Below are 26,567 nucleotides of genomic sequence, written 5' to 3' on the forward strand. Positions count from 1 at the left end.
TAATAGAAGCCTGGGGTGAGAAGCAGAGCGCTGAGGGATTTACCCTAACTTCCATACCGGAGATCCCGTTAAGAGAAGCCTGGGGTCAGTACCAAAGCACAGAGTGGATTTTCCCTCACTTCCGTACCGAGGATCCCTTTAAGAAGGGACTTGGGTCTGAACCAGAGCGCTGAGTGGATTTGCCTTATCTTCCATACCAGGGATCCCTTTAAGAGAGCCTGGGAACAGAACCAGAGCACTGAGTGGATTTTCCGTGACTTGCATACCAATGATCCCTTTAATAGAACCCTGGGGTCAGAATCAGAGTGCCGAGGGATTTGCCCTAACTTCCATACAGGAGATCCCTTTAAGAGAGCCTGGAGTCAGTACCAGAGCATTTGAAGGCAATTGCGTTGACTTCCATACTGGGGATCCCTTTAAGAGAGGCAAGGGGTCAGAATTAAAGCGCTGGATGGATTTGCCCTGACTTCCATACTGGAGATCCCTTTAAGAAGGGCCTGGGGTCAGTACCAAAGCGCAGAGTGGATTTGCCCTAAATTAAATACCAATGATCCCTTTAAGAGACCCTGGGGTCAGAGCCACAGAGCTGAGTGGAACTGTCCTAACTTCCATACCGGGGATCCCTTTAAGAGAGGCCTGGGGTCAAAACCAAAGCGCTGGATGGATTTGCTCTGACTTGCATACCAATGATCCCTTTAAGAGGGAAGATGTGCCTACAGGATGGAGGATGTGTGATGTGTATATAGGCATGGGAGGGGGGGGATTAATTTCTGTCATGTGCTCTCTGCACCCTTCAGGGGGGCAGACAATGGCTGGGAGCTTATGTTCCCAGGGATGCTAGATTTCTCCCACCATGTCAGTGTCTGCTGAGGTGTTGTCAAGTGGGAAAACTATTGGTCATAGCAACCAATCACAGCTCAGCTTCTTTTAACCAGCTCTGGTGAAATGAGAGATGCTTAGTGATTGTTTGCAAGGAAAACTGTTGCGCATAGCCACCAATCACAGCTCAGCTTCTTTTGAACAGCTCTGGTGAAATGAAAGACGCTTCATGATTTGTTGGTGATACACACACACATTAATTTTTATATATAGAGATAGTACAGTATATAACTACAGTGACACACAGGAAAACGCTGGATTAACTGCCGAAAATGGCCAAACTTGGAGCACGCAGATATATGAGCTGACACGGAGATACCACACTGACAAATATGTGGCCTGTATCTTTTGCTTTTTTACGCTAAATAGTGCTGTATATAATTACAGTGACACACAGGAAAAAAATGGAATACCGACCGAAAATGGGCAAACTTGGAGCATGCGCAGATATATGAGTTGGCACGGAGATACCACACTGACAAATATGTGGCCTGTATTTTTTTGCTAAATAGTGCTGTATATAACTACAGTGACAGACAGCAAAAAAAATAGAATTTAGGCCTAAAATGCCCAAATGCCCAAATTTTTGGCAGACGGATGGATGAGGCGTATCACAGATATACCACACTGTAAAATATGTGGCCTTTAAGTATTTTTTTTTTTTTGGTTAAGCAAAATGGTGTCAAGAAATTGTGTAAGACACTCAAAAAAAATTCTACTCTACCATACCACATAAAAATGAAAGATTTCTCTGCGCACTCAAAAGAGATTTTTGGGACCCCGTTAAAATTGCTGGATTTTCACGCTGTGCTAGGAAAAGGATCTGGCTGTACTGTGCAGTGTCAAAACGCAAATGGAGAAAAAAAATGGCTCTGGATTGCTTTGCAGTATAATAAGCTCTATTAACCTGGCGAAGAAAAATTTTTCCTAGCCAATTAGACTTGGGGCTAGGTATGTATGGTCAACATATGCTATAGGTAGCAGCAGCAGCAGACAGGAAGGGAATGGACCCTCTTGACGTATGCAATGATATCTACACTGCTCAAAAAAATAAAGGGACCACTTAAAAGAATATAACTCCAAGTAAACCAAACTTCTGTGAAATCAAACTGTCCATTTAGGAAGTAACACTGACTGACAATCAATTTGACATGCTGTTGTGCAAATGGAATAGACAACAGATGGAAGTTATTGGCAATTATCAAGACACCCTCATTAAAGGAGTGGTTCTGCAGGTGGGGACCACAGACCACATCTCAGTACCAATGCTTTCTGGCTGATGTTTTGGCCACTTTTGAATGTTGGTTGTGCTTTCACACTCTCAGTAGCATGAGACGGACTCTACAACCCACACAACTGGCTCAGGTAGTGCCACTCATCCAGGATGGCACATCAATGCGAGCTGTGGCAAGAAGGTTTGCTGTGTCTGTCAGCGCAGTGTCCAGAGGCTGGAGGCTCTACCAGGAGACAGGCCAGTACACCAGGAGACGTGGAGGGGGCCGTAGGAGGGCAACAGCCCAGCAGCAGGACCGCTACCTCAGCTTTTGTGCAAGGAGGAACAGGAGGAGCATTGCCAAAGCCCTGCAAAATGACCTCCAGCAGGCCACAAATGTGCATGTCTGCACAAACGGTGAGAGACCGACTCCATCAGGATGGTCTCAGAGCACGACGTCCACAGATTGGGGTTGTGTTCACAGCCCAACACCGTACAGGATGCTTGTCATTTGCCACAGAACACCAGGATTGGCAAATTCGCCACTGGCACCCTGTGCTCTTCACAGATAAAAGCAGGTTCACACTGAGCACATGTGACAGACGTGACGGAGTCAGGAGACGCCGTGGAGAGTGCTCTGCTGCCTGCAACATCCTTCAGCATGGCCGGTTTGGCAGTGGGTCAGTAATGGTGTGGGGTGTCATTTGTTTGGAGGGCCGCACAGCACTCCATGTGCTCGCCAGAGGTAGCCTGACTGCCATTAGGTACTGAGATGAGATCCTCAGACCCCTTGTGAGGCAATATGCTGATGCGGTTGGCCCTGGGTTCCTCCTAATGCAGGACAATGCCAGACCTCATGTGGCTGGAGTGTGACAGCAGTTCCTGCAAGATGAAGGCATTGAAGCTATGGACTGGCCCGCCCATTCCCCAGACCTGAATCTGATTGAGCACATCTGGGACATCATGTCTCGCTCCATCCACCGTCACGTTGCACCACAGACTGTCCAGGAGTTGGCGGATGCTTTAGTCCAGGTCTGGGAGGAGGTCCCTCAGGAGACCATCCACCGCCTCATCAGGAGCATGCCCAGGCATTGTGCAGTAGGGAGGTCATACAGGCACGTGGAGGCCACACACAATACTGAGCCTCATTTTGACTTGTTTTAAGGACATTATACTCCACTTTAATTTTGCGTGTGACTGCAAATCCAGGCCTCCATTGGTTAATAAAATTCATTTCCATTGATGATTTTTGTGTGATTTTGTTGTCAGCACATTCAACTTTGTACAGAACAAAGTATTCAATGAGAATATTTATTTCATTCAGATCTAGGATGTGTTATGTGAGCGTTCCCTTTATTTTTTTGAGCAGTGTATATACGCACATACAGTGCCTGCAGGCCTTGCACTGATATATATAGAGTGACGTACAATCCCCTGTCTACCTAACACTGCAACCTATATACTCCGGAATTAGTCCTTAGAAGGACTGTTGGTTTAGCTGGATTTGAGTACTTTATGATGGTAGACCCCACACTGACTTATAAATCCCCAAATCTGACCCTATCTTGGCAGCAGCTCTCCCTACACTATCTAAATCTGGAGCTGAATGCGCCAAGCAGGGCGGCGTCCAGTCTCTTATACCCCTGATGATGCTGTGCGGCCAGCCAATCACTGCACGACCACAACAAAGATGGCTGCGGCATTCCATTGCCTGGCAGACAATCCCTGCATCGTGATTGGGTCTCTAAAGACCGCCAAAAAAGCTGGGTGGAGACCCGAGTTCCAGCCGAGTAATCCCGGAAATGCTCGGTGCTCGCCGAGTACACAGAGTACCGTGACACTTGGGTGAGTAATGAGTAGTGGCTAGCATGTTCACTCATAAGTTATCATAACTAGTCACTACCTATCAGGTATGAGGTCGCAATCAGGTATGAGGTCACTACCTATCAGGTGTGAGGTCACTATCAGGTATGAGGTCACTATCAGGTGTGAGGTCACTATCAGGTATGAGGTCACTATCAGGTGTGAGGTCACTACCTATGAGGTGTGAGGTCGCAATCAGGTGTGAGGTCACTATCTATGAGGTGTGTGGTCACTACAGATGAGGTGTGAGGTCGTTATCAGGTATGAGGTCACTATCTATGAGGTGTGAGGTCACTATCAGGTATGAGGTCACTACCTATCAGGTGTGAGGTCACTATCAGGTATCAGGTCACTATCAGGTATGAGGTGTGAGGTCGCAATCAGGTGTGAGGTCACTATCTATTAGGTGTGTGGTCACTACCGATGAGGTGTGAGGTCGTTATCAGGTGTGAGGTCACTATCAGGTATCAGGTCACTATCAGGTGTGAGGTCACTATCAGGTGTGAGTTCACTATCAGGTATCAGGTCACTATCAGATATGAGGTGTGAGGTCGCAATCAGGTGTGAGGTCACTATCTATTAGGTGTGTGGTCACTACCGATGAGGTGTGAGGTCGTTATCAGGTGTGAGGTCACTATCTATGAGGTGTGAGGTCACTATCAGGTGTGAGGTCACTACCTATCAAGTGTGAGGTCACTATCTGGTATGAGGTCACTTTCTATAAAGTCACTACGTATTAGCTATAACATGAAAACTAAAATCCATATTGCTGCTGAAGATGACAATGGAAACCCTAATAATCCATAGTGACCACGGGGAGCGTGCAGACCGGTGCAGGGCAGTGTGAGCTCCCGTCTGCACACGTGAATATAAACTCGGTATGTGAAAGTATCGCCGCGTCCGTCACACACGGTGAAGCGGAGAGCGGCGCATGCGCAGTGCTGTGTTCTCAGTAGTGTCAGCTACACACAGAGTAGCAGGCAGAGGAGCGCGCAGAGCCGGGACGGTACACAGCGAGCGCGGCATGGAGGGTGAGTACCGCACTCCGTCCGCTGCACTGTGCCCCATACAGATGGACTGGCCGCAATAATCCCCTGTGTGTGCACAGGGCATCTGCCGGGCTGAGCTGTCTGCACCCCTTGTGTGCCACAAGCTGCCTGCCACCAGTGGAAGACTCACAGAAGTTTCTGCATCAGTCGTGTCCTTATTGCTGCACCTTGGTTTGATCTTATTTAATGCATTTGTTTTATCCTAAAGTCACTTATTGCGCCTCTTCTGCACCTGATGTGTGTGACTGACTCATGTCTGTAGGACGAGATCGCAGGAGATTGCTGCCAACAACTATTGGGATAGTCTGCCTGCCTGTCACCCTGTACATATGTCCCGATGGGTAAAGTGTGACCAAGAAATTGTTTTCTGCCATTGTTTCTCTTCCGGGACGTTCTACTTTAAGCCCACGAAGGGTTAAACTCCCAGCGCGCTGGCGTAGCTGGCTGAGGGGGCGGCGGGCATTGTTTATACACCTATTTTTGTGTAGACAGATGTAATGGCCCAATTTGTGTACTAATCTCCGTAATACTGTAAATGTAGCTCTATGTAACGACTGCCGCCTTCTGCCCGAGTGTCAGAGTTCACCCGTGTGACCGTATCACCGTCCAGGTGTGCAGAGCTGGAGTGCCGCACGTATACGGTATCGCCATAGGCCCACAATGTCCCATGGAGGCATACAGAGCTAAAAATCCTTGTGACCTGTTCATCTAGTGACAGATTCTGAGGGGGGCTCTCCTAAAAGCTTTAGGATGCAGAGTCCCCCGTACGTAAAGATTATATATATATGTATCTCATGCTGCTCTAGGCATTGAGGTCGGATAAGGGAGAAAAAGGCAACCTCACCCTATCTGCTGGATCCCTTCAGAGCACGGCGCAAACGTCACTGCCGAGAACGATAGCAAACAAAATGAGTAGAAAGGGGATCCAGCTTAATGGATAAAAAAAAGTCAGTTTTATTAAAGGGAATCTGTCACCCTATTTTTGGCCTATAAGCTGCGGCCCCTGCCATCAGGGGTTTATCTACAGCATTCTGTAATGCTGTAGATAAGCTCCGATGTAACCTGAAAGAGAAGAAAAAAGAGTTTGATTATACTCACCTGGGGGTCCGGTCCGGTCTGATGGGTGTCGTGGTCCAGCCCGGCGCCTCCCATCTTCATACGATTCCGTCCTCCTCCTTACTTCTGCCGCGGCTCCTGCGCAGGCATACTTTATCTGCCCTATTGAGGGCAGAGTAAAGTACTGCAGTGCGCAGGCGCCATGAAAGGTCAGAGAGGTCTGGCGCCTGCGCACTGCAGTACTCTGCTCTGCTCTCAACAGGGCAGATAAAGTACGCCTGCGCAGGAGTTGCGGCAGAACTAAGGAGGAGGACGTCATCACTAGAAGCTGGGAGGCGCCGGACCGGACCGGATCCCCGGGTGAGTATAAACTAACGTGTTTTTCTTATTTTTCAGGTTACATCGGGGGCTTATCTGCAGCATTACAGAATGCTGTAAGCCCCTGGTGTCGGTGGCCGCAGCTCATAGAACAAAAATTTGGTGACAGATTCCCTTTAAATCATTGTTAAAACATCTTCACGTCCATAGAATAGAATATCAAAATATTAATGCCTTTCGGGTGCCTTTTGCACCCCTTACTCATGATGTTTTGATATTCTATTATCCAGACTACATGTTGAAGCTCCTTTTTCAGCCGTTGAGCTGAATCCCCTTTCTGCTCGTTTTCGGTTGCCACTTTTCTCAACAATTTTGTATCGATGCATTTTAATTATTCAGAAAGGCAATAAAACGTCAACCCCACCGTCTGCAAGCACACGTAAATGCAAACAGGCCTGTGAAGTCTGTAAGCCAAACCTGTGACTCCTCAATTTCCCCTGACTTGCGACTCCGACTCCACAGCATCGGTCACTGCTGAGCATGTACATAAAGTGCAGCACAGATTCATCTCCATGACTCCGACCCCACAGCCCCGATCACTACTGAGCATGTACATAAAGTGCAGCACTGATTCATCTCCATGACTCCGACCCCACAGCCATGATCACTACTGAGCATGTATATAAAGTGCAGCACAGATTCATCTCCACTACGACTCCCCAGCACTGGTCACTACTGAGCATGTACATAAAGTGCAGCACAGATTCATCTCCACTACGACTCCCCAGGCCCCGGTCACTACTGAGCATGTACATAAGATGCAGCACAGATTCATCTCCATGAGTCCGACCCCACAGCATCGGTCACTACTGAGCATGTACATAAAGTGCAGCACAGATTCGTCTCCATGACTCTGACCCCACAGCATCGGTCACTACTGAGCATGTATATAAAGTGCAGCACAGATTCATCTCCACTACGACTCCCCATCCCCGGTCACTACTGAGCATGTACATAAAGTGCAGCACAGATTCATCTCCATGACTCTGACCCCACAGCACCGGTCACTACTGAGCATGTGCATAAAGTGCAGCACAGATTCATCTCCACTACGACTCCCCAGCACCAGTCACTACTGAGCATGTACATAAAGTGCAGCACAGATTCATCTAATCTACGACTCCCCAGCACCAGTCACTACTGAGCATGTACATAAAGTGCAGCACAGATTCATCTCCACTACGACTCCCTAGCACTGGTCACTACTGAGCATGTGCATAAAGTGCAGCACAGATTCATCTCATCTACAACTCCACAGCACTGCCTCACTACTGAGCATGTACATAAAGTGCAGCACAGATTAATCTCCACTACGACTCCCCAGCACCAGTCACTACTGAGCATGTACATAAAGTGCAGCACAGATTCATCTAATCTACGACTCCCCAGCACCAGTCACTACTGAGCATGTACATAAAGTGCAGCACAGATTCATCTCCACTACGACTCCCCAGCACTGGTCACTACTGAGCATGTGCATAAAGTGCAGCACAGATTCATCTCATCTACAACTCCACAGCACTGCCTCACTACTGAGCATGTACATAAAGTGCAGCACAGATTAATCTCCACTACGACTCCCCAGCACCAGTCACTACTGAGCATGTACATAAAGTGCAGCACAGATTCATCTCCACTACGACTCCCCAGCACTGGTCACTACTGAGCATGTGCATAAAGTGCAGCACAGATTCATCTCATCTACAACTCCACAGCACCGGTCACTACTGAGCATGTACATAAAGTGCAGCACAGATTCATCTAATCTACGACTCCTCAGCACCGGTCACTACTGAGCATGTACATAAAGTGCAGCACAGATTCATCTCCACTACGACTCCCCAGCACCAGTCACTACTGAGCATGTACATAAAGTGCAGCAGATTCATCTCATCTACGACTCCCCAGCACCGGTCACTACTGAGCATGGACATAAAGTGCAGCACAGATTCATCTCCACTACGACTCCACAGCACTGGTCACTACTGAGCATGTACATAAAGTGCAGCACAGATTCATCTCCACTACGACTCCACAGCACCGGTCACTACTGAGCATGTACATAAAGTGCAGCACAGATTCATCTCATCTACGACTCCCCAGCATCGGTCACTACTGAGCATGTACATAAAGTGCAGCACAGATTCATCTCCACTACGACTCCCCAGCACCAGTCACTACTGAGCATGTACATAAAGTGCAGCAGATTCATCTCATCTACGACTCCCCAGCACCGGTCACTACTGAGCATGGACATAAAGTGCAGCACAGATTCATCTCCACTACGACTCCACAGCACTGGTCACTACTGAGCATGTACATAAAGTGCAGCACAGATTCATCTCCACTACGACTCCACAGCACCGGTCACTACTGAGCATGTACATAAAGTGCAGCACAGATTCATCTCATCTATGACTCCCCAGCATCGGTCACTACTGAGCATGTGCATAAAGTGCAGCACAGATTCATCTTATCTACGACTCCCCAGCATCGGTCACTACTGAGCATGTGCATAAAGTGCAGCACAGATTCATCTTATCTACGACTCCCCAGCATCGGTCACTACTGAGCATGTACATAAAGTGCAGCACAGATTCATTTCCACTAAAGGCTGAGATCAGGAACAGAACAGATATTTATAGGACATTTCATCACTTTCCCAAATTTTTATGAAAAAATATTCAGCACATCCTGCATTGTACTGCTGTACCCAATATATTATATATTTTAGGAGTCAGAGTTGGTCCATTTTATTCCGACTCCTCCAAAACACCGACTCCGACTCCACGGCCCTGCGTACAAGCACAGGTGTGTGCACACGCTGCAGATTCTGCTGCGGATCCACAGCGGATTTGGTGCTGCGGTGTACAGTACCATTAAAAGCAATGGAAAATGAAAAACGCATTACACACGGTGCGGAATTTTCCGCGCTGATTTGCTGCGGTTTTAAATCCGCAGCATGTCACTTCTTTGTGCGGATTCCATAGCGGTTTGGCACCTGCTCCATGACGGGTGTCAAACCGCAGAGGAAAACCGCAGGCAAATCCACAGAAAATCTGCAGAAAATTCCACAGCAGAATCCGCAACGTGTGCACACCCCTTAAACAGGCACACATTCACCTACAGGCACACTAACTGAATATAGACATGCTCACCTACACACATATACATCGTACATGCGTACAGATTACATCCTGGCACATACACATTCACACAATGCATTGAGGCCTCAGCCAGACATCCATGAATAACGTACGTGTTCAATCCATGATTTTCTCGGAAAGAACACGTCCCTATTATAGTCCATGGGGCTGTCCACATGTCTGTGTTTTTTTGTGTCTGCTATTGTAGGGTGCCTTCAAACGAGCTTGTGAAAAATTATCCAAGTTTTATCCAGAAAATGTGCACAATTTTTCCTAATTTTCACCATATTTTCATCCCTGTCCATTTTTTACATCCATGTCCTATCTGTGTGTGATCTGTTTTCGTACAACTACATTAAAACAAGTACATGATCACATACAGTTTTCCTACTTTTAGAATAGAAATCTATCCTTAAGAATCAGATGTCGCTTAGATGTTCTTTTTGGGATCTAATGTATTTTTGCACCCAAATCACAGGATCAATATCACCCGTACAAGTTTGTGGCCGAGATTCAGTAAGACTGCTGTTTGGTACACCAGTTTATATTGAGGGTCGTGCAGGGATGAGATGCGCCAAATCAATTGTCGCATGCCACCGAATGAATGTGGCACATCTTATCAGTGGCGCCACCTCGCCAAAAATCCCACCGCTTATAATGAATTTGACGGGCGGGCATAGACTCGCTCCATCCTGCCATGTCTCCTCCCCAGCTGCGCACATTTTGGATTATCTGCCGTGAAACTGGTATGAAAACGTCAAAAGTCGCAATTTTGTGACATTTTGAAGTGTTGGGGCCTATGGGGTCCATGAAAAATCCTGTGATTAATATTGTAATGTATAGGAGAAGCTTTGCAAATTTTTTTTTTCCTCCATACGAGAAAATCATTGATGGAACACTTTAAAAAAAAAAAAAAAATGACAAATGGATCAAAGGCTGATAAAAATCTGATCCAAAACATAAGAAGCACCAACTAGTGTTTTTTTTTTTTGTGTTCCAAAAAATTTACTAACTATTCCAAATGAGACCCAGAATAAAATAATGTACCTATAACTCTGTCCTGAAAGTGGAGTGTGGGTACTGGGCAATGTGGGATGGGGCATTGGGTGTGATGCCCTAGATGCCAATCTCCTGGTGACTGATGGCAATTCCAACCCTGACTGTATGTCCGTAAATTTGGGCTGCCAATATGCTTTTGCTTGGCACAGGGGCAGTGCACACATGGCTGCTACAATGCTGCAGTATGGCACTATGCACTAATTGGCGCACATATTGGGGAGATTTTTCCCTTCGGTGGCTGCATGGAGCTGACAGCTTGGGTGAAGCTCTTTTTCTGGCTCTACTCCAGCCTTGTTTGAAGTGAAAGTGAAACTTCCATTGCATCTTTTGTCTTATTAGCTCATTCTGGGCATTCTTCCAGGTAGCAGATCAGGGAGTTTCCATGGCCCTGGATGCTGCAACCTGATTTCCCAGAAATGGCTTGACTTCAGATTCAGCTAGATAGCAATTCACCGGTGACAGGCGTCTAATATGCAGGGTGTGATCTCTGCGCCTTTGTGTGCGGAGTTCCTTTTTGTTATATATTTATGAATATGGAAAGAAACATTTGAAAATATTATTTTAGTATCAATAATTTATTTATAAAAGTTGGCAATGTTTTCTGTTACATTTTACATAGAAAAAGATACCCTCCTATACTGTATGTAGAGGACAAAATTTAAAATAATTCCCATCGTCCTTACTGGTAAGCATAAGAATTTTTAGGCTATGTTCACATGTTGCGTTTTTGCTGCAGTTTTTTTTTTTCAGCAGAAAAAAACCTGATCGAAGCTGCTACAAATAAAAAAAAGCAGGTATACCTATATAAACTGATACCTGCATTTTTTGCTGCGTTTTGCACTGATTTTACACGCTGCAAAAAACGCAACGTATGAACATAGCCTTATAGGTGTTGTCTCCTGCTTTGCAGACATGTTCAAATGAATCTGTAGGCTGCAGCCGCTGATTAGCTGCAGTGGTCACGTGACACTCTCAAACAAATGTTAATATTAGAAGACCAGTGGGGGACGCAGTACGGACTGTGGAGGAGCGATGCCATTCTGGGTAATGAATATAGGGTTCTTCCTTATTGATTATATCACACAGGGCCCATTAAAGGGTTATTAATCTTAGCAGCCTGAGATGCTGTCTGCTTTAGTTTGGCTGGTTGTCAAAAAAATGGGGGGACCCCACACTTTTTTAAATGTATTTATTATTATTTAATAATTAAAAATACTTTGTGGGGACCCCTCTATTCTTGATAACTAGCCTTGCTAAAGCTGACAGCTGATCGATGCAGCTCGGAGCTATCAGTTTTGCCTGGATGGTTAGCAAAAACATAGGGGAACACCACGTAATTTTACAAATGTATTTATAGCGCAGGCAGCCGCTGATAAATACTCCCATCATCCACCGCCTGCTCTTGCTTTTATCAGCTGAGTACAACTCTCAACATTCTCCCCTGCTAGCGCTGATCGCAGTGCGAGCAGGGGAGAATGATGAGAGCAGTCTTCAGCACCCGGTGCCGGGGAACAGCGCAGCGAGTACTGATGCTTCCCAGGCGCCGGTACGTGTCACACTGATGACACACAGATATCATCCTTGTGTCATTAGTGTACACGTGTGCGGGACGTTTTGTTGTCAATGCTGTTGTTAAAAAACGGACACGTCAGTAAGTTTTTCCCACGGATACGTGATCCATGGAAACACACTGACATGTGCACAGACCCACTTCAGTGGGTCTATGTGTGTAAGTGTTTCTATGATGTGTGAAAGAGCCCTTAAGGCTATGTGCTCACATTGCAGAAATGCTGCTGAACTGTCCGCAGCATTTCCACAACTACACGTGCGGAATTCGCATACGTTTTCCCGCAAAATACAAGCATTATGCAAGCGTTTTTAGCTTGCGGAATTCAAGTGATTGACAGGTTGGTCACACTTGTCAAGCATAGTGCTTGACAAGTGTGACCAACTTTTTACTATTGATGCTGTCTATACAGCATCAATAGTAAAAAATAGAATGTTTAAAAATAATTAAAAAAATAAAAAATATGGATGTACTTACCTCCTGGCGGCCCCCGATCTCCTCAGTGGCGCTCCCACTCCGTTCCGTTCCCAGGCGTGCTTTGCGAGAATGACTGCGACTTCACAAAGGTCATTTTGTCGCAAAGCACGCCTGGAAAGCACCGCTGAGGGCCGGGAGGACTCTGGGGGCCGACAGAGGGTAAGTATATCCCTATTTTTAACTGGAATATGGTACCCAGGGCATGGAGGAGAGTCTCCTCCACACCCTGGGTACTATCCACACATGAAGCACTCACTTTACGCATGGTGGGCATAGTCACATGCGTAAAATGAGTGTTTCAATGCAATCCTATGGTGGCGGAATCGCCGCGATTACACAAAATTAATAGACATACTGTGGATTTTTCCGCAATGCGATTCCGCAGCGGAAAAATCCGCAGCATTAGCACAGCAACTGCGGAATGCCATAGGATTGCATGGGATGCGTTTTAACTAGCGTTTTTTAATCGTTTCCGCGGCGGCCAGGCCGCTGTGGAAACACTTAAAAAAACGCAATGTGGGCACACAGCCTAAAGGTGCAAAACTCTGCTTCCAGTCTTCATCAGCTTACCTGTCACCTCCCATCAGGTAAGCTAATGAAGACCGAAGGCAGAGTTTTCTTCAAGGCACCGCACACGCCTCAGAGCCTGGAAGAAAGAATTAACTTAAAGATGATTTCTGCACAAGACTGCAGATATGAGGCATAGAGGTATGACTATTTGAAAGGGAACCTGTCACCAGGTTTGGCCGATATAAGTTACGGCCACCACCTTTCAGGGCTGATATACAGCATTCTGTAATGCTGTATATCTTCCTCCAACCCAACCTGTAAGAAAAGAAAAATAACTTTTATTATACTCACCTGGGGGGCGGTCTGCTCCGAGGAGTGTTGCTGGTCCTGGGACGGCGCCTCCCATCTTCATCACCATGCGATGCCGACCTCCTTCTAGTCTCGTGTGGATGACGCGTCCCTGCATCATCCACACAGTCTCCCAGCATCGCGCTCCTGCGCAGGTGTTCTTATCTGCCCTGTTGAGGGCAAAGCAAAGTACTGCAGTGTGCAGGCGCTGGGCCTCTCTGACCTTTCCCGGCACCTGCGCACTGTAGTATTTTGCTCTGCCCTTAACAAGGCAGGAGCGCGACACGAAGCAAGCAGGAGGACAGGATCGCATGAAGATGGGAGGTGCCGGACCAAGAAGAGCCACAGCCCTCAGACCGGACCGCCCCGCAGGTGAGTATAATAAAAGTTATTTTTCTTCTCTTACAGATCGGGTTGGGGTCAGATATACAGTATTATAGAATGCTATACATCAGGCCTGAAAGGCAGTGGCCGCATCTTATATCTGACAAAACTGATGACAGGTTCCCTTTAAGTGTTCTAGAACCTGTATGATATGGCCGTTCCCTTTAAATAAAGCTGCTTTATTTTTTACTAGCTGAAGAACCCAGCGTTGCCTGGGCATAGTAACCAACTGTGGTTAGTTATAACAAATTATAATGATCATATCTCACATAAATACATTTCACATCATATATTCAACACTACAGATTTGCAACACAAATTAACTAAACGATTACCCAAGTATTGATAGTATTTTATTTTCAACTCACTCAAGATTTTTGTTTTTTCCTTTCGGTGCAAAGATGAACAGATTTTTGGTAGTTCCAACTCTTGAACAGACCACGTAAAGTTGACCATGAGAAAAGCATGGAGATGCAAATTGATCCCTACTACTTTCAAGGACTGTCCCTGAGCATTGTTAATGGACATTGCAAATAGCAGTTGAACTGGAAACTGGAGGCATTTAAAATAAAAAAACAAATCAGATGGAATGAGTAGAATTCTTGGAATGAAAATGTCCTCTTCTTTGGCACATCCTGTTTCTGAACTGTGTATCTAACCCTATCCTGTGTGATAATGTCTGCTGAGCTGTGTACCTAATCCTCTCCTGTGTGATACTGACTGCTGAGCTGTGTATCTTTTCCTATCCTGTGTGATACTGACTGCTGAACCATGTGTCTAATCCTCTCCTGTGTGATACTGACTGCTGAGCTGTTTATCTAATCCTATCCTGTGTGATACAGACTGCTGAGCTGTGTATCTAATCCTATCCTGTGTGATATCATCTGCTGAGCCGTGTATCTAATCCTATCCTGTGTGATACTGACTGCTGAGCCATGTGTGTAATCCTCTCCTGTGTGATATTGACTGCTGAGCTGTGTATCTAATCCTATCCTGTGTGATACTGACTGCTGAGCCGTGTTTCTAATCCTATCCTGTGTGATACTGACTGCTGAGCTGTGTATCTAATCCTATTCTGTGTAATACTGTCTGTTGAGCCGTGTATCTATTCCTATCCTGTGTGATACTGACTGCTGAGCTGTGTATCTAATCCTAATCTAATCCTATCCTGTGTGATACTGACTGCTGAGCCATGTGTCTAATCCTCTCCTGTGTGATACTGACTGCTGAGCCGTGTATCTAATCCTATCCTTTGTGATACTGGGCGCCCCCTGCAGTCTGTGTCAGAGGGTGGTCTGTGTTGGCACGGTAATAAATTGTGTTATTTCCAGCTTTACAGAAGGACTGGAGGCGTTTAAAATAAAAAAACAAATCAGATGGAATGAGTGGAATTCTTGGAATGAAAATGTCCTCTCCTTTAGCACATCCTGATTCTGAGCTGTGTATCTAACCCTATCCTGTGTGATACTGACTGCTGAGCCGTGTATCTATTCCTATCCTGTGTGATACTGACTGCTGAGCTGTGTATCTAATCCTATCCTGTGTGATGCTGTCTGCTGAGCCGTGTATCTAATCCTTTCCTGTGTGATACTGTCTGCTGAGCCATGTATCTAATCCAATCCTGTGTAATACCGTCTTAGCCGTGTATCTAACCCTATCCTGTGTGATACTGACTGAGCCGTGTACCTAATCCTATCATGTGTGTTACTGACTGCTCAGCCGTGTATCTAATCCTATCCTGTGTGATACTGACTGCTGAGCCGTGTATCTAATCCTATCCTGTGTGATACTGTCTGCTGAGCCGTGTATCTAATCCTGTGTGATACTGACTGCTGAGCTGTGTATCTAATCCTATCCTGTGTGATACTGACTGCTGAGCTGTGTTTCTAATCCTATCCTGTGTGATACTGACTGCTGAGCCGTGTATCTAATCCTCTTCTGTGTGATACTGACTGCTGAGCCGTGTATCTAATCCTATCCTGTGTGATACTGTCTGCTGAGCCGTGTATCTAATCCTATCCTGTGTGATACTGTCTGCTGAGCCGTGTATCTAATCCTATCCTGTGTGATACTGACTGCTGAGCTGTGTATCTAATCCTATCCTGTGTGATACTGACTGCTGAGCTGTGTTTCTAATCCTATCCTGTGTGATACTGTCTGCTGAGCTGTGTATCTAATCCTGTGTGATACTGACTGCTGAGCTGTGTATCTAATCCTATCCTGTGTGATACTGACTGCTGAGCCATGTGTCTAATCCTCTCCTGTGTGATACTGACTGCTGAGCCCTGTATCTAATCCTATCCTGTGTGATACTGGGCTCCCCCTGCAGTCTGTGTCAGAGGGTGGTCTGTGTCGGCACGGTAATAAATTGTGTTATTTCCAGCTTTACAGAAGCACGATAACACCATAGAAATGATAAGAATAATAGGCCAACTTGTTTGGTGAATTGGAACGCGCGGGGTTAAAATTTCGCCTCACAACATAGCCTATGACGCTCTCGGGGTCCAGACGTGTGACTGCAAAATTTTGTGGCTGTAGCTGCGATGGTGCACATGCCAATACATACACACATACATACATACTGTACATACACTTTTTCCCCATTATGTACCTAGGGGCAAAATTGTTTGGTGAATTGGAACGCGTGGAGTTAAAATTTCACCTCACAACATAGCTTTGGACGCTCTCGGGGTCCAGACGTGTGACTGTGCAAAATTTTGTGGCTGTAGCTGCGACGGTGCAGATGCCAATCCCGGACACACACACACACACACACACACACACACCTGAGTTCTTGCTGCGTTTTTATTGTATCTTGTGCATACTGATAAAGTTTAGTGCCCCCCAATAAAGATAATGCTACTTCCAAAGGTCTTTTCCCCAAAAACACAGCAAAACCTGATACCTGCGTTTTTGCACTTACCCATTGCTTTCTATGTGTAAAAAAAGCTGCAAAAAGCCTGAAAGAAGTGACATGCTTATGAAGTAGAAAATGATTTTCTAGCGAGTCTGGCTCTGTGTAGTAATAAAGATTATAAAAATGTGTTATTCTTCATTAAAATAATTTATTCTTATTGTGTGAATCTGTTTATTTAACCCTTTATTTACTGTAGGATTAGTAATTGATCGGTGTCTTACTGACACCTCTCCATTACTAATCCGGGCTTAATGGCACCTTATAATAGAAAGGTGGCATTAACCCCTTTATTACCCCACTTGCCACCACTACAGGGCAAGTGGGAAGAATCGGGCAAAGCTCCAGATTAGGCACATCTAATAGATGCGCCTTTTCTGGGCAGCTGGGGGCTGCTGTTTTTAGGCTGTGGGGGGCAAATATCAATGGCCCCTTACCAGCCTGAGAATATCAGCCCTCAGCTGTCAGCTTTAGTCAGGTTGGTTGTCAAAAATAGGGGGGACCCCATGCCATTTTTTAAAATTATTTATTTAAATAATTTAAAAAAACAGCGTTGGGACCCCTCTATTCTTCACAATCAACCTGGCTGAAGCTGACAGCTGAGGGGGCTGTAAGTTTCGTCTGGTTGGTTCATAAAATGAGGGGGACCCCACATCGGGTTTTCATTCATTCTTCTCTCCTGAGCAGGAGAGCAGAATGTCAGCCGCGGTCAGCACCAGCCGCCGGGAACAGCGCTTACTGTAGCTGCTTTTTCCCGGCGGCCGTCCGTGAGCACGAAGGACTGTGTGAACAGTTCTCCGTGTACACGTGTGAAGAACGTGTTGCAGGCTGTGTGTCCGTGTTAAAATGGACATGCCTCCGTGTTTTGCACATGTACACACGATCCGTGAAAACACGCTGACATCTACATAGACCCATCCATTTGAATGGGTCTACGTGTGTCAGTGTTTCCGGTACATGAGAAAACTGTCACTACACGTACCGGAGACGCTGACGTGTGAAACTGGTCTTAGGGTATGTGCACACGGTGTGGATTCTACTGTGGATCCGCAGGCATTGTACAGTACAATTTTAATGAATGGAATTTAAAAACCGCAGTGCACATGATGCAGATTTTTCCGCGTTGATTTGCTGCGGTTTTAATTCCTCAGCATGTCCATTCTTTCTGAGGATTCCGCAGCGGTTTGACATCTGCTCCATTGTACAGGTGTCAAAACGCAGGCAAAACGCAGGTCATTTTACCTGCGGATTTACCTGCAAATCCGTGCGGAAAATCCGCAGCACAATCCGCACTGTGTGCACTCACCCTTATATAAAACATGACACACCAACAAAAGACAAAAAACGCAGCGTCAAAAATGTGCTAAAAACACATGTAATAATAATAATAATGTAAGAAAACGCAATGAAAAAATGTAAGTAACCTAATTTACATGATAGGTGTAGAAATGGTGCAGAAAATCTGCAACAACAAAAACTAAAAAAAAAGGGGTAAAAAATAGCACATCTCAAGGATGTTGTCTTAAAGTAGTAGACAACCCCTTTAATTATCACCCGGGAAAGGCTCACCTGCCAGAACATGTTGATGCTCAAATATGCAATAATTATCATAGAAATAATTGGTGCATCTATAAAAAGGCCTGTGCTGTATATCATCACCTCTGTTAAAACTGATTCCGCGACTGTACCTCGCCTCTAAATGGGGGGGCACCTTAGTATTACAGAATGTCTCACAATTGTCGAGGCACTGGCTAAGCAGGACATATGCAGAAGGGAAATGCAGCACCATATCTACATATCGGCACTTTTTAAGTAACTGAAAATTTCCCTTAAAATACTTTATATCCTTAAGTTTTTCAAGGGTAAAAAATGCTGCACTTAACAGGGTCAATGAGATTTCTGAAATCTCATGTTCATGCTTCTCCTTTTTTCCTTTTGGATTTGAACCATCAAAGAGGTTTTTTTTTTTTTTTTATTTCAAATCTGCGGTATGTGATTTCTTTCATCGTTTTTGCAGCGTGTTTCACCCAATTCAAATGAATGGGGAAAAAATGCAAGAAGAGTGCATGAAAAATCCGTATAAGGCTGGAGTCACACACAACGTACAAAAATACGGGCCGTATTTTACAGCCGTAATACGCATAAATGGTCCCTAAATAGTGCTCCGTATGTCATCCGTTGTCAGGGTGTGGCCGCGTATTTTTCTCATGTAAGCATCCGTATGTAATCCATATGTGATCCATATAGCGTTTTTTTTCTCACAACCTTGCAAAATGGACATTTAACGGTTTTGAGGCCTGCACATAATTTAAATCATCAGCACCAACCCTATTTATTGCCTCAACATCAGGTGGCAGCCTCCAATCTGCCCATTTTGGTGCTGTGCCTGTGTGGGTGTCTTGGTGGTTGTTAGCAAACATGTCAGACACACTTCAGTTCACCCCAACTGACCGTGTTCTCTTCAACTGGGTTTTGTCCCGCCGCTTTGGCCAGCCATACCCACTGATTGTGGATCTGAGGAGGAGGAGACGCATGTGGGTCCATCCACTTTTGAGGCAACGACTCACAAGAGGTCATTTTCACCGCCTCTAGTCTTCTCTGCGGGATCATCCTGAAAAATTCTACCAATACTGTCGCATGAGCCTTGCAACATTTGATCTACTCTTGGAGACAGTGCGCCCGGGGATAACCTTTCAGGACACAAGGATGCGCAAAGCTATATCTGCAGAGGAGTGACTTCTACTCACATTACGGTATGTACTACACAACCACATTCTCTATTTTCATGATGTGTTTCCATAGTATGTTTTTTTTTTTTTACTAAGTTTAATGCCCTCATCTTATTCCATATATATATAAATTACAGAACAGAATGTTATGTGTAATATGTACTGAATATCACGTAGTGATAGTGCGACCAAATATATGTGTGTTAGTAGATATGAATCACTAACAAGTTTGGTATGTATGTACCTGGTGTTTTGTTAATTTGTGCATTCTAAAATGTTCCATTTCTGTTCTTCAGCTTCCTGTCCACTGGCCTGTCTCATGCCGCCCTCCACCATGAGTTTCTCATTGGAAGATCTACCATTTCTGGCATAGTGAGGTCGACATGTAGTCAAATATGGTCAAGACTACATCAACTAGTCATGCCCCAGCCCAGGATGGAAGACTGGTTGAGGATATCAAGGGACTTTGAGGAGGACTGCCAGTTTCCAAATTGTATTGGGGCCCTTGATGGCAAACATATCCGGGTGCGTAAGCTGCCGAACTCTGGCTCCCAATTCTTCAGTTATAAACAAACTTTTCTGTTGTATTGTTGGCTCTGGCCGACCCTCAATACAAGTTTATAATTGTTGACATTGGGGCCTATGGAAGGACGGGAGCTAGGCATTATGAGGAGCTTGGGGACAGGGTAACATTCTCTCAGGGTCAAACAGTGGGTCCAAAAATAACTTACAAGCCACAAGAGCCCAATGTCAGAAGCACAGGATGTGGGGGGGCCTACTTGTAAAATAATTTTTTTATGGCAGGTAATTTGACATACATAATTTATGGGCACTTATGTGATGCTGCTCCTCACGTGGCCGATCACCAAAATCAGGGAACATTTGGCGACATATGCGCCTCCATGCAGCCTCCTTTCTTGCCCGGTTGGCATAATGTGCATCCCGTTGGTCCCATAATTCCGGGCGATCCTGCACAATAACAATTAGCATCTCCACATTCAGATTCAGGTCGGGTGCCATGATGCTGTACTCCGTGGAGGCGTACTTCCTGGATGTCTGGAGCGCTTTTTGAGCTAATTAGCATGTCTAAGCTTCCTGATAATTGCTTGGAACATTTCCTGTCACCTGCCAAAGTCCTGCGTATTTCTCGCAAGTCACACGTGTGGTCCGTGTGTAATGCGTATTTTTTGCTCACCCATAGACTTGCATTGGCGTACTACGGTCGTAGTACGCTGACAATCGCAGCATGCTGCGATTGGCACGGACCGTATAAAATACGCGACAAAAATACGGCTGATGGGAGCTACCCCATAGAGAATCATTGGTACGTGTGCAATGCATTTTTTTAACGCCTCTCACTCGTCCGTATTCCTCTCTAGTGTGACGCCGGCCTAAATGTGTGAATTCTACACAGCGTTTTATTGCCAACTCTCTGATGCAAAAAAAAAAATCTGAAATCAGGCAATGTTGGGAGTTGTAGATTCCCAATAGCATAAGAGATTTGCATAAGTAAATAGCGGAAATATAATACTATAGGGTCAGGTTTCCTTTCCGTACACATAGGAGTGATTTCATTCCTTCAGGTTCCTAGAAGCTTTGTCATCTACACCTATTTTTTTTTGTTTATATACATTATATATGTATACAGTATGTGTGTATATATATATATATATATATATATTTGTGTGTTTGTTTTAAATGAACCAATGCTTCATCAAGGGACGACCCCCTGACAAAGATGGGCGAAACGTGCATTGGGATGTTTAAGTATTTTAAAATAATAATTGTATTATCAGGAGACATTTAGCACCTTAGTCTTTGTTGTTGGTTTAGGTTATATATTGAAGTGTGTCTTTGATGTCTATTTGTAATTTAAGGATGATGAAGAAATGAATGTATATGCATTAATATGGTGTGAATATAGTCTGACTGCAGGAACAGGCAGAGTAAATACAGATCATGAGCACAGCAGATAGTAACGTGTAATAGTTTTACTACTTGGTTTACAGTCCTTTATTAAAGGAACAGGTGAAGTGAAAAGCAGGTGTTAACATGTCAGGGGCACATTGTATTGGATTGGGCCTCGATTTTATCAAAATAATGGGGGAGGGGGATGTCATCACCATTGCGATCAATGGAGGTAAATTATGAAAACTAGTGTAGATAAGGTGATAACTCACTCTTCATATTGATTTTTTGCTGTGGAGTACATTGTATTATGATCATGTTTCAGCAATTTTTATAATCGATTAATCACCAGTTTTTTCATGTCTGAAGTAAGACTAGCACCTTAATCAGCACATGGGCTGCATTCCATAAAGGGGTATATAACCCATTGACTACCCCCTGTATATCACCCAAAAGCCTTTTGAAATTCTCCCACACTCTATGTAAATCCTGCCGGTCAGGTCTGATAGACATCTTTGTTGAGGTGTCTACCCCTCCTCCCTGGCGCTGATTGCTGTCCTTCTGCTCTGATTGACGTGGTGACACGTCCTGCGTTATCCACATAGCTCGCACCTGCGCAGAGACATCTCTGCTCGTGCCAGCACACTTATTCTCTGCCCTACTGCAGGCAGAGCCTAAAATATAAGGGAGAGCTGCCGCCAGTCCATGCACTGTGCTCCGATCTTGGTCCGATTTATACGGCGATCTGACTACGCCATCCAGGACATGAAACAATTATATGCTTGTCTCTCCGAGCCCTTAGTCTAGTGAAATAGCTAAAGGGACTTTTAGATTAGAGCTTTTGAAGGGGCCTGTTTCTATTGATGGGGGCCTAGATACCTGGCCGACAATGAGGTTTTGGTGAGTTTTTCATGCTGCGTAAAAAAATGCAAAAAACGCAATGTCTTACAGGTTCAGCAAAGAAGTTGGGAATTATTTTTTTTTACCCAGTGTAAACTGACCTCCGGTGCGTGTTTGAACTTCACAACATGTCAATTTCTCTTGCGGATACACTGAATTTTCTGTGCAAATTTTCCCCAGACAATTAATTGTATTAGGCTACTTTCAGACTTGCGTTACCAGGCGCAGCGCTCGGCCGCTGCTAAGCTCCGCCCCCGGCCGCGCCCCCTCCAGTCAGCTCCTCCTATGGTCGCATGATGATGCATGCGATCTGCGTACCCTATATTTAGGGTTGGGTACGCTGGCTGTGTGCTGATATGTTTTTGCTGGCGCATGCGCCCTTTTTGTCCTGCACCAACGTGCGCCAAACGCACCTTGTTGCATTTTTATGTGGCACATGCGCGCGGCAAAAACATACCAGCGCACGGCCAGCGTACCCAACGCTAAATATAGGGTACGCTGATCGCATGAAGAGTCATGCGACCAGAGGAGGAGCTGACAGGAGGGGGTGTGGTCGGGGGTGGAGCTTAGCAGCGACCGAGCACTGCACCTCCTAACGCAAGTCTAATGAAAGTAGCCTTAGATGTGTAAAATCCTCAGTTAAAAAACGCACATGCATTTTTTGGTACATTTCCGCTGCAGAAAAGCACTAAAACCGCATGTAATCCGCACATGACTGTATCAAAGCCAAATAACAAGAAGTAACAAACAAAGAATCTTTATTTAACACATGACACACCAACAAGAGACAATAACTGTAGCATCAAGAATGCGATAAAAACGCACGGAGAAAAATGCGATTAAAAAACGCAATAAAAAATGCAAGTTATCTAACATAGCTAATAGGTGCAGAAATGCTGCAGAAAATCTGCAATATCAAAATGCTTATCGTAGAGAAGTTGCTTTATGGAACAGAAATATTTCTTCCGGCTACGTTCCCACGATGAGTAATTAATGAGTTTTTGATGTGGCACATTTTCTGCAGCATTTCTATAAAATAGGTTACTTGCGTTTTTTCGAAAATACGCAGCATAAAAAACACACATATGCTTAAGTGCATTTCTGCTGCAGAAACACATCAAAAAAGTTTGTAATCTGCACAAGACTGTAACAAAAAGTTTTACCAAGAAGAATCGAAACAAAGCAGCTTTGTTTAAAACATGACATAGCAACAAAAGATACAAAAAGGGTCAAAAATGCGATAAAAACGTATGTGATAAAATGCAGTGAAAAAACGCAAGTAGTTAGTAGGTACAGAAATAGTACAGAAAATTTGCAAGATCAAAAGTCACCAAAAGCTTATGGTAAGAACGTGGCCTAAGATCACGGACCTTTGAGCCTGTAAGCGCCACTTTGTGCTTCTCCAGGGTTGCTTCTAATATGGAAGAGCAGCCATGCATCCAGTTTTCCAGACTGTCAATCTTCATCAGTAGTTTGGCAACAAAGAGGCAGAAAAGTGGTAACTATGAATCCTATGCATCGTTTTGAAGAATTTGAAGCCAAAAACTGCAACTAATTTCACAAAACAAAAAAAGAAAAGAAAGTGAATTAAAAATAAAAGCACATGATGAATCGTGAGCCAGTGTGCCATAAAATGTGCCAGAATTGTATTGCACATTTCTGGCACAAAGTAAACCAACTAATAAGTGGTGCTAGACTAGACAGTCTATAAAATTAGACTTGTCAATCATCGTGAACCACATTGATAAAATTAGTGTGTTTTTTGACGGTCTAGCTTATGTTTGTACTGTCTTAACAATTCTAAAGCATTGACAAATATACCCAATGTCTTAGGTTGTAGACTTTTGACTGTCACAAAAACTGGGAGTAGATCCAATCGTGAAGAAACACATGGATGCTTTGTATCAGGGCTGTGGAGTCAGTGTCCATTTTGGTGGAGTCAGAGTTGGTATAAGATGGACCGACTCCAAATCTTTAAATATACAACACAGTGGTTTCAGTGCAGGATGTGATGTAAATGTTTTCACAATAATTTGGGAAAGTTATGAAATGCCCTATAAATGTCTGTTCTGTTCCTGATCTAAGGATCTTGGGCTTTAAGTTGAGATGAATCTGTTGCTGCACTTTATGTGACCAGTGCTGTGGGGTCGGAGTCGTGAAGTTGGAATCGGACTTGGAAGTCGGTGGTTTGGCTTACTGACTCCACAGCGCTGCTTTGTATGCCCATCTGCCCTATCGAGACGTGACCGTAGGTTGCCAGTGGGTTTCCATTACAGCTGAGGCCCCACGTTTGACCTCTTGGTATGTCTGTAAAGCCCAGCCGTGCGTCTTTCCTGGATCTTTACCAGTTATTAAAATAGGAAACTATTTGGTATTATTTATTAAATTATTACTGTAAAAACTGGATGCCAAACAGATGTAGAAAACTGACACATGGATGCAAAAAATGGACATACGGATGAGAAATCGACTATTTTTTTCTGGATAAAAGCAAACTGAAAGATTGCGCATACTCTTGTCTGAAACCAAACCTTAACTATTCCGTAAATTGTAACAGAATTGTATATACTGCGATTTATTCCAAGCAGACCATTAGTCCGTGTGAAAAATTTGTTCAGGTGCACTGAACATTGGCTATAATGGGTCCATGTACGCTCCGTGGGCGGTCCGTGGTGCACGCAGACAGCACACACACATATAATATGCTCGTTTGAATGAACCCCGAGGCTTCGTTCCCACAATAAGACAAAAATGCATCAAAAGCTCATCATGGGAACATAGCCTAAGAGGAGTAGTCAAGGATAGAAAAAGACAGACTACTAGTCAGATGTTTCAGACTCATCCCATGCCCGTCCCATGGGACTGTGAACATTCTCTAGTGTGATTTCTGTAAGAATATTCCCCTCTGCTAAGCTGTCTCTATTACAACACAAATCTGACTCATTCTCAAATGCCTGAGAATTAGTTGTTTATATAATCAGTTAGTGGAAAATCCCTTTAAGTAAAGCCCCTACCATTCTTGTACTGAACCTATTGCTTTTTTTTCTCAATGATGAAGGATAGTATACAATTTTAAGGGGTAACATAGAAAATAAATTGGATTAAGTCATGCAGTGTTTATTCTATTACCCTTCTAGGGAGTTTCCAAGCCATTTTTCATTTTACCAATGAGCTATGTATTTATAGTTTTGTTTAAAGCAAATATTAGGATTCCCAATTAAGCAATACTTTATCAAATTGAATTTTTTCTGAATATTTTTTTAGTTTACTCTGGTGATAGATTGCACCTTTGTATGATTTTTATGCTCACGACTTCTCCAAATACATCTGTATGTGTTAGAAAAAAGTGAGGCAAGGGCTTCATAGATATGGAAGAATGAAAAACGTGTGTCATGTGTCAATAAATGTTCCACTCTGCTTTTTATTCCACTTTTATTAGCTCACAGTAATGTTTTCAGATTGAAAACCCGCCAGACTCTCATATTACATTTTGATGCCTGAAAGTATATTTTCACATTTTTCAACTTTCAACCTCCAATCAGTGTCTGAATGTGACTTCAAAGGAATGAAAACCTGTAAAATAGTAGATAAGAGGCGTAATACTGTAAATCTCGTGTCATCAATATTTATAGATACCAGAGCTGAAAGTAACTTCCTCCTTGAAAGAAGCTTGTTCACGTGCCGTGACCGATGATCGGACCCACCGGTTTATCTCATGGTCCCTGGAGATGTGTAATGGCGTAGGAGGTGCACAACACTACTTGTCTAGTGGAACAAAAGATTAACACTCTCTGTTTTTGTTCCGGTGGCTGACAGCTTGCAGGTGGCGACAACAATATTCTTCTTTTCTAGCAGCCATGCTCTGGTAAACTGGCATTCATATGTGCGCTATATTAAGTACTTACCAATTGGAATGTGATTAGAATTATTTACCGAGAGGTACTTCCGTAAATAATAGTGACCTCTCCCAAATTATGGGTAAAACTTGTTTTTGTAAATGAGGTGTTATCAGAGGAAAAAATTATTAGCTACAATTTTTTTTCGCTTTAGTTTTTTCGTCCCCACATTTTAAGAGCCGCAAGTAGAAAGTGCACATGTTTTTAGTGTATTTCTGTGGATGAAATGCATCAAAAACACGTGTAATCCGCACATGACTATATCAGTAAGGTTTTGTCAAAGCCAAATAC

At 44.3% G+C, this 26,567-nt stretch overlaps 1 protein-coding gene across 2 annotated transcripts in view; it reads left to right on the plus strand.

Annotated features, from left to right (window-relative positions):
• Positions 1-26,567, plus strand: part of CIITA (class II major histocompatibility complex transactivator) — a 150,474-nt gene that overhangs the window by 67,043 nt on the left and 56,864 nt on the right. The window contains exon 1 of one of the 2 annotated variants that reach the window (XM_073542847.1): positions 4,873-4,986. The exons of the other annotated variant lie outside the window; for it this stretch is intronic. Coding sequence (XP_073398948.1) covers positions 4,887-4,986 — 100 coding nt within the window. The 5' untranslated portion in view covers positions 4,873-4,886. Of the gene's footprint in view, positions 1-4,872; positions 4,987-26,567 lie in introns of those variants that run through there. 2 annotated transcript variants of the gene reach the window in all.

The sequence above is a fragment of the Dendrobates tinctorius genome, unplaced genomic scaffold (genome assembly GCF_039654945.1).
Source record: "Dendrobates tinctorius isolate UK_male_01 unplaced genomic scaffold, ASM3965494v1 ptg000129l, whole genome shotgun sequence".
NCBI lineage: Eukaryota > Metazoa > Chordata > Amphibia > Anura > Dendrobatidae > Dendrobates > Dendrobates tinctorius.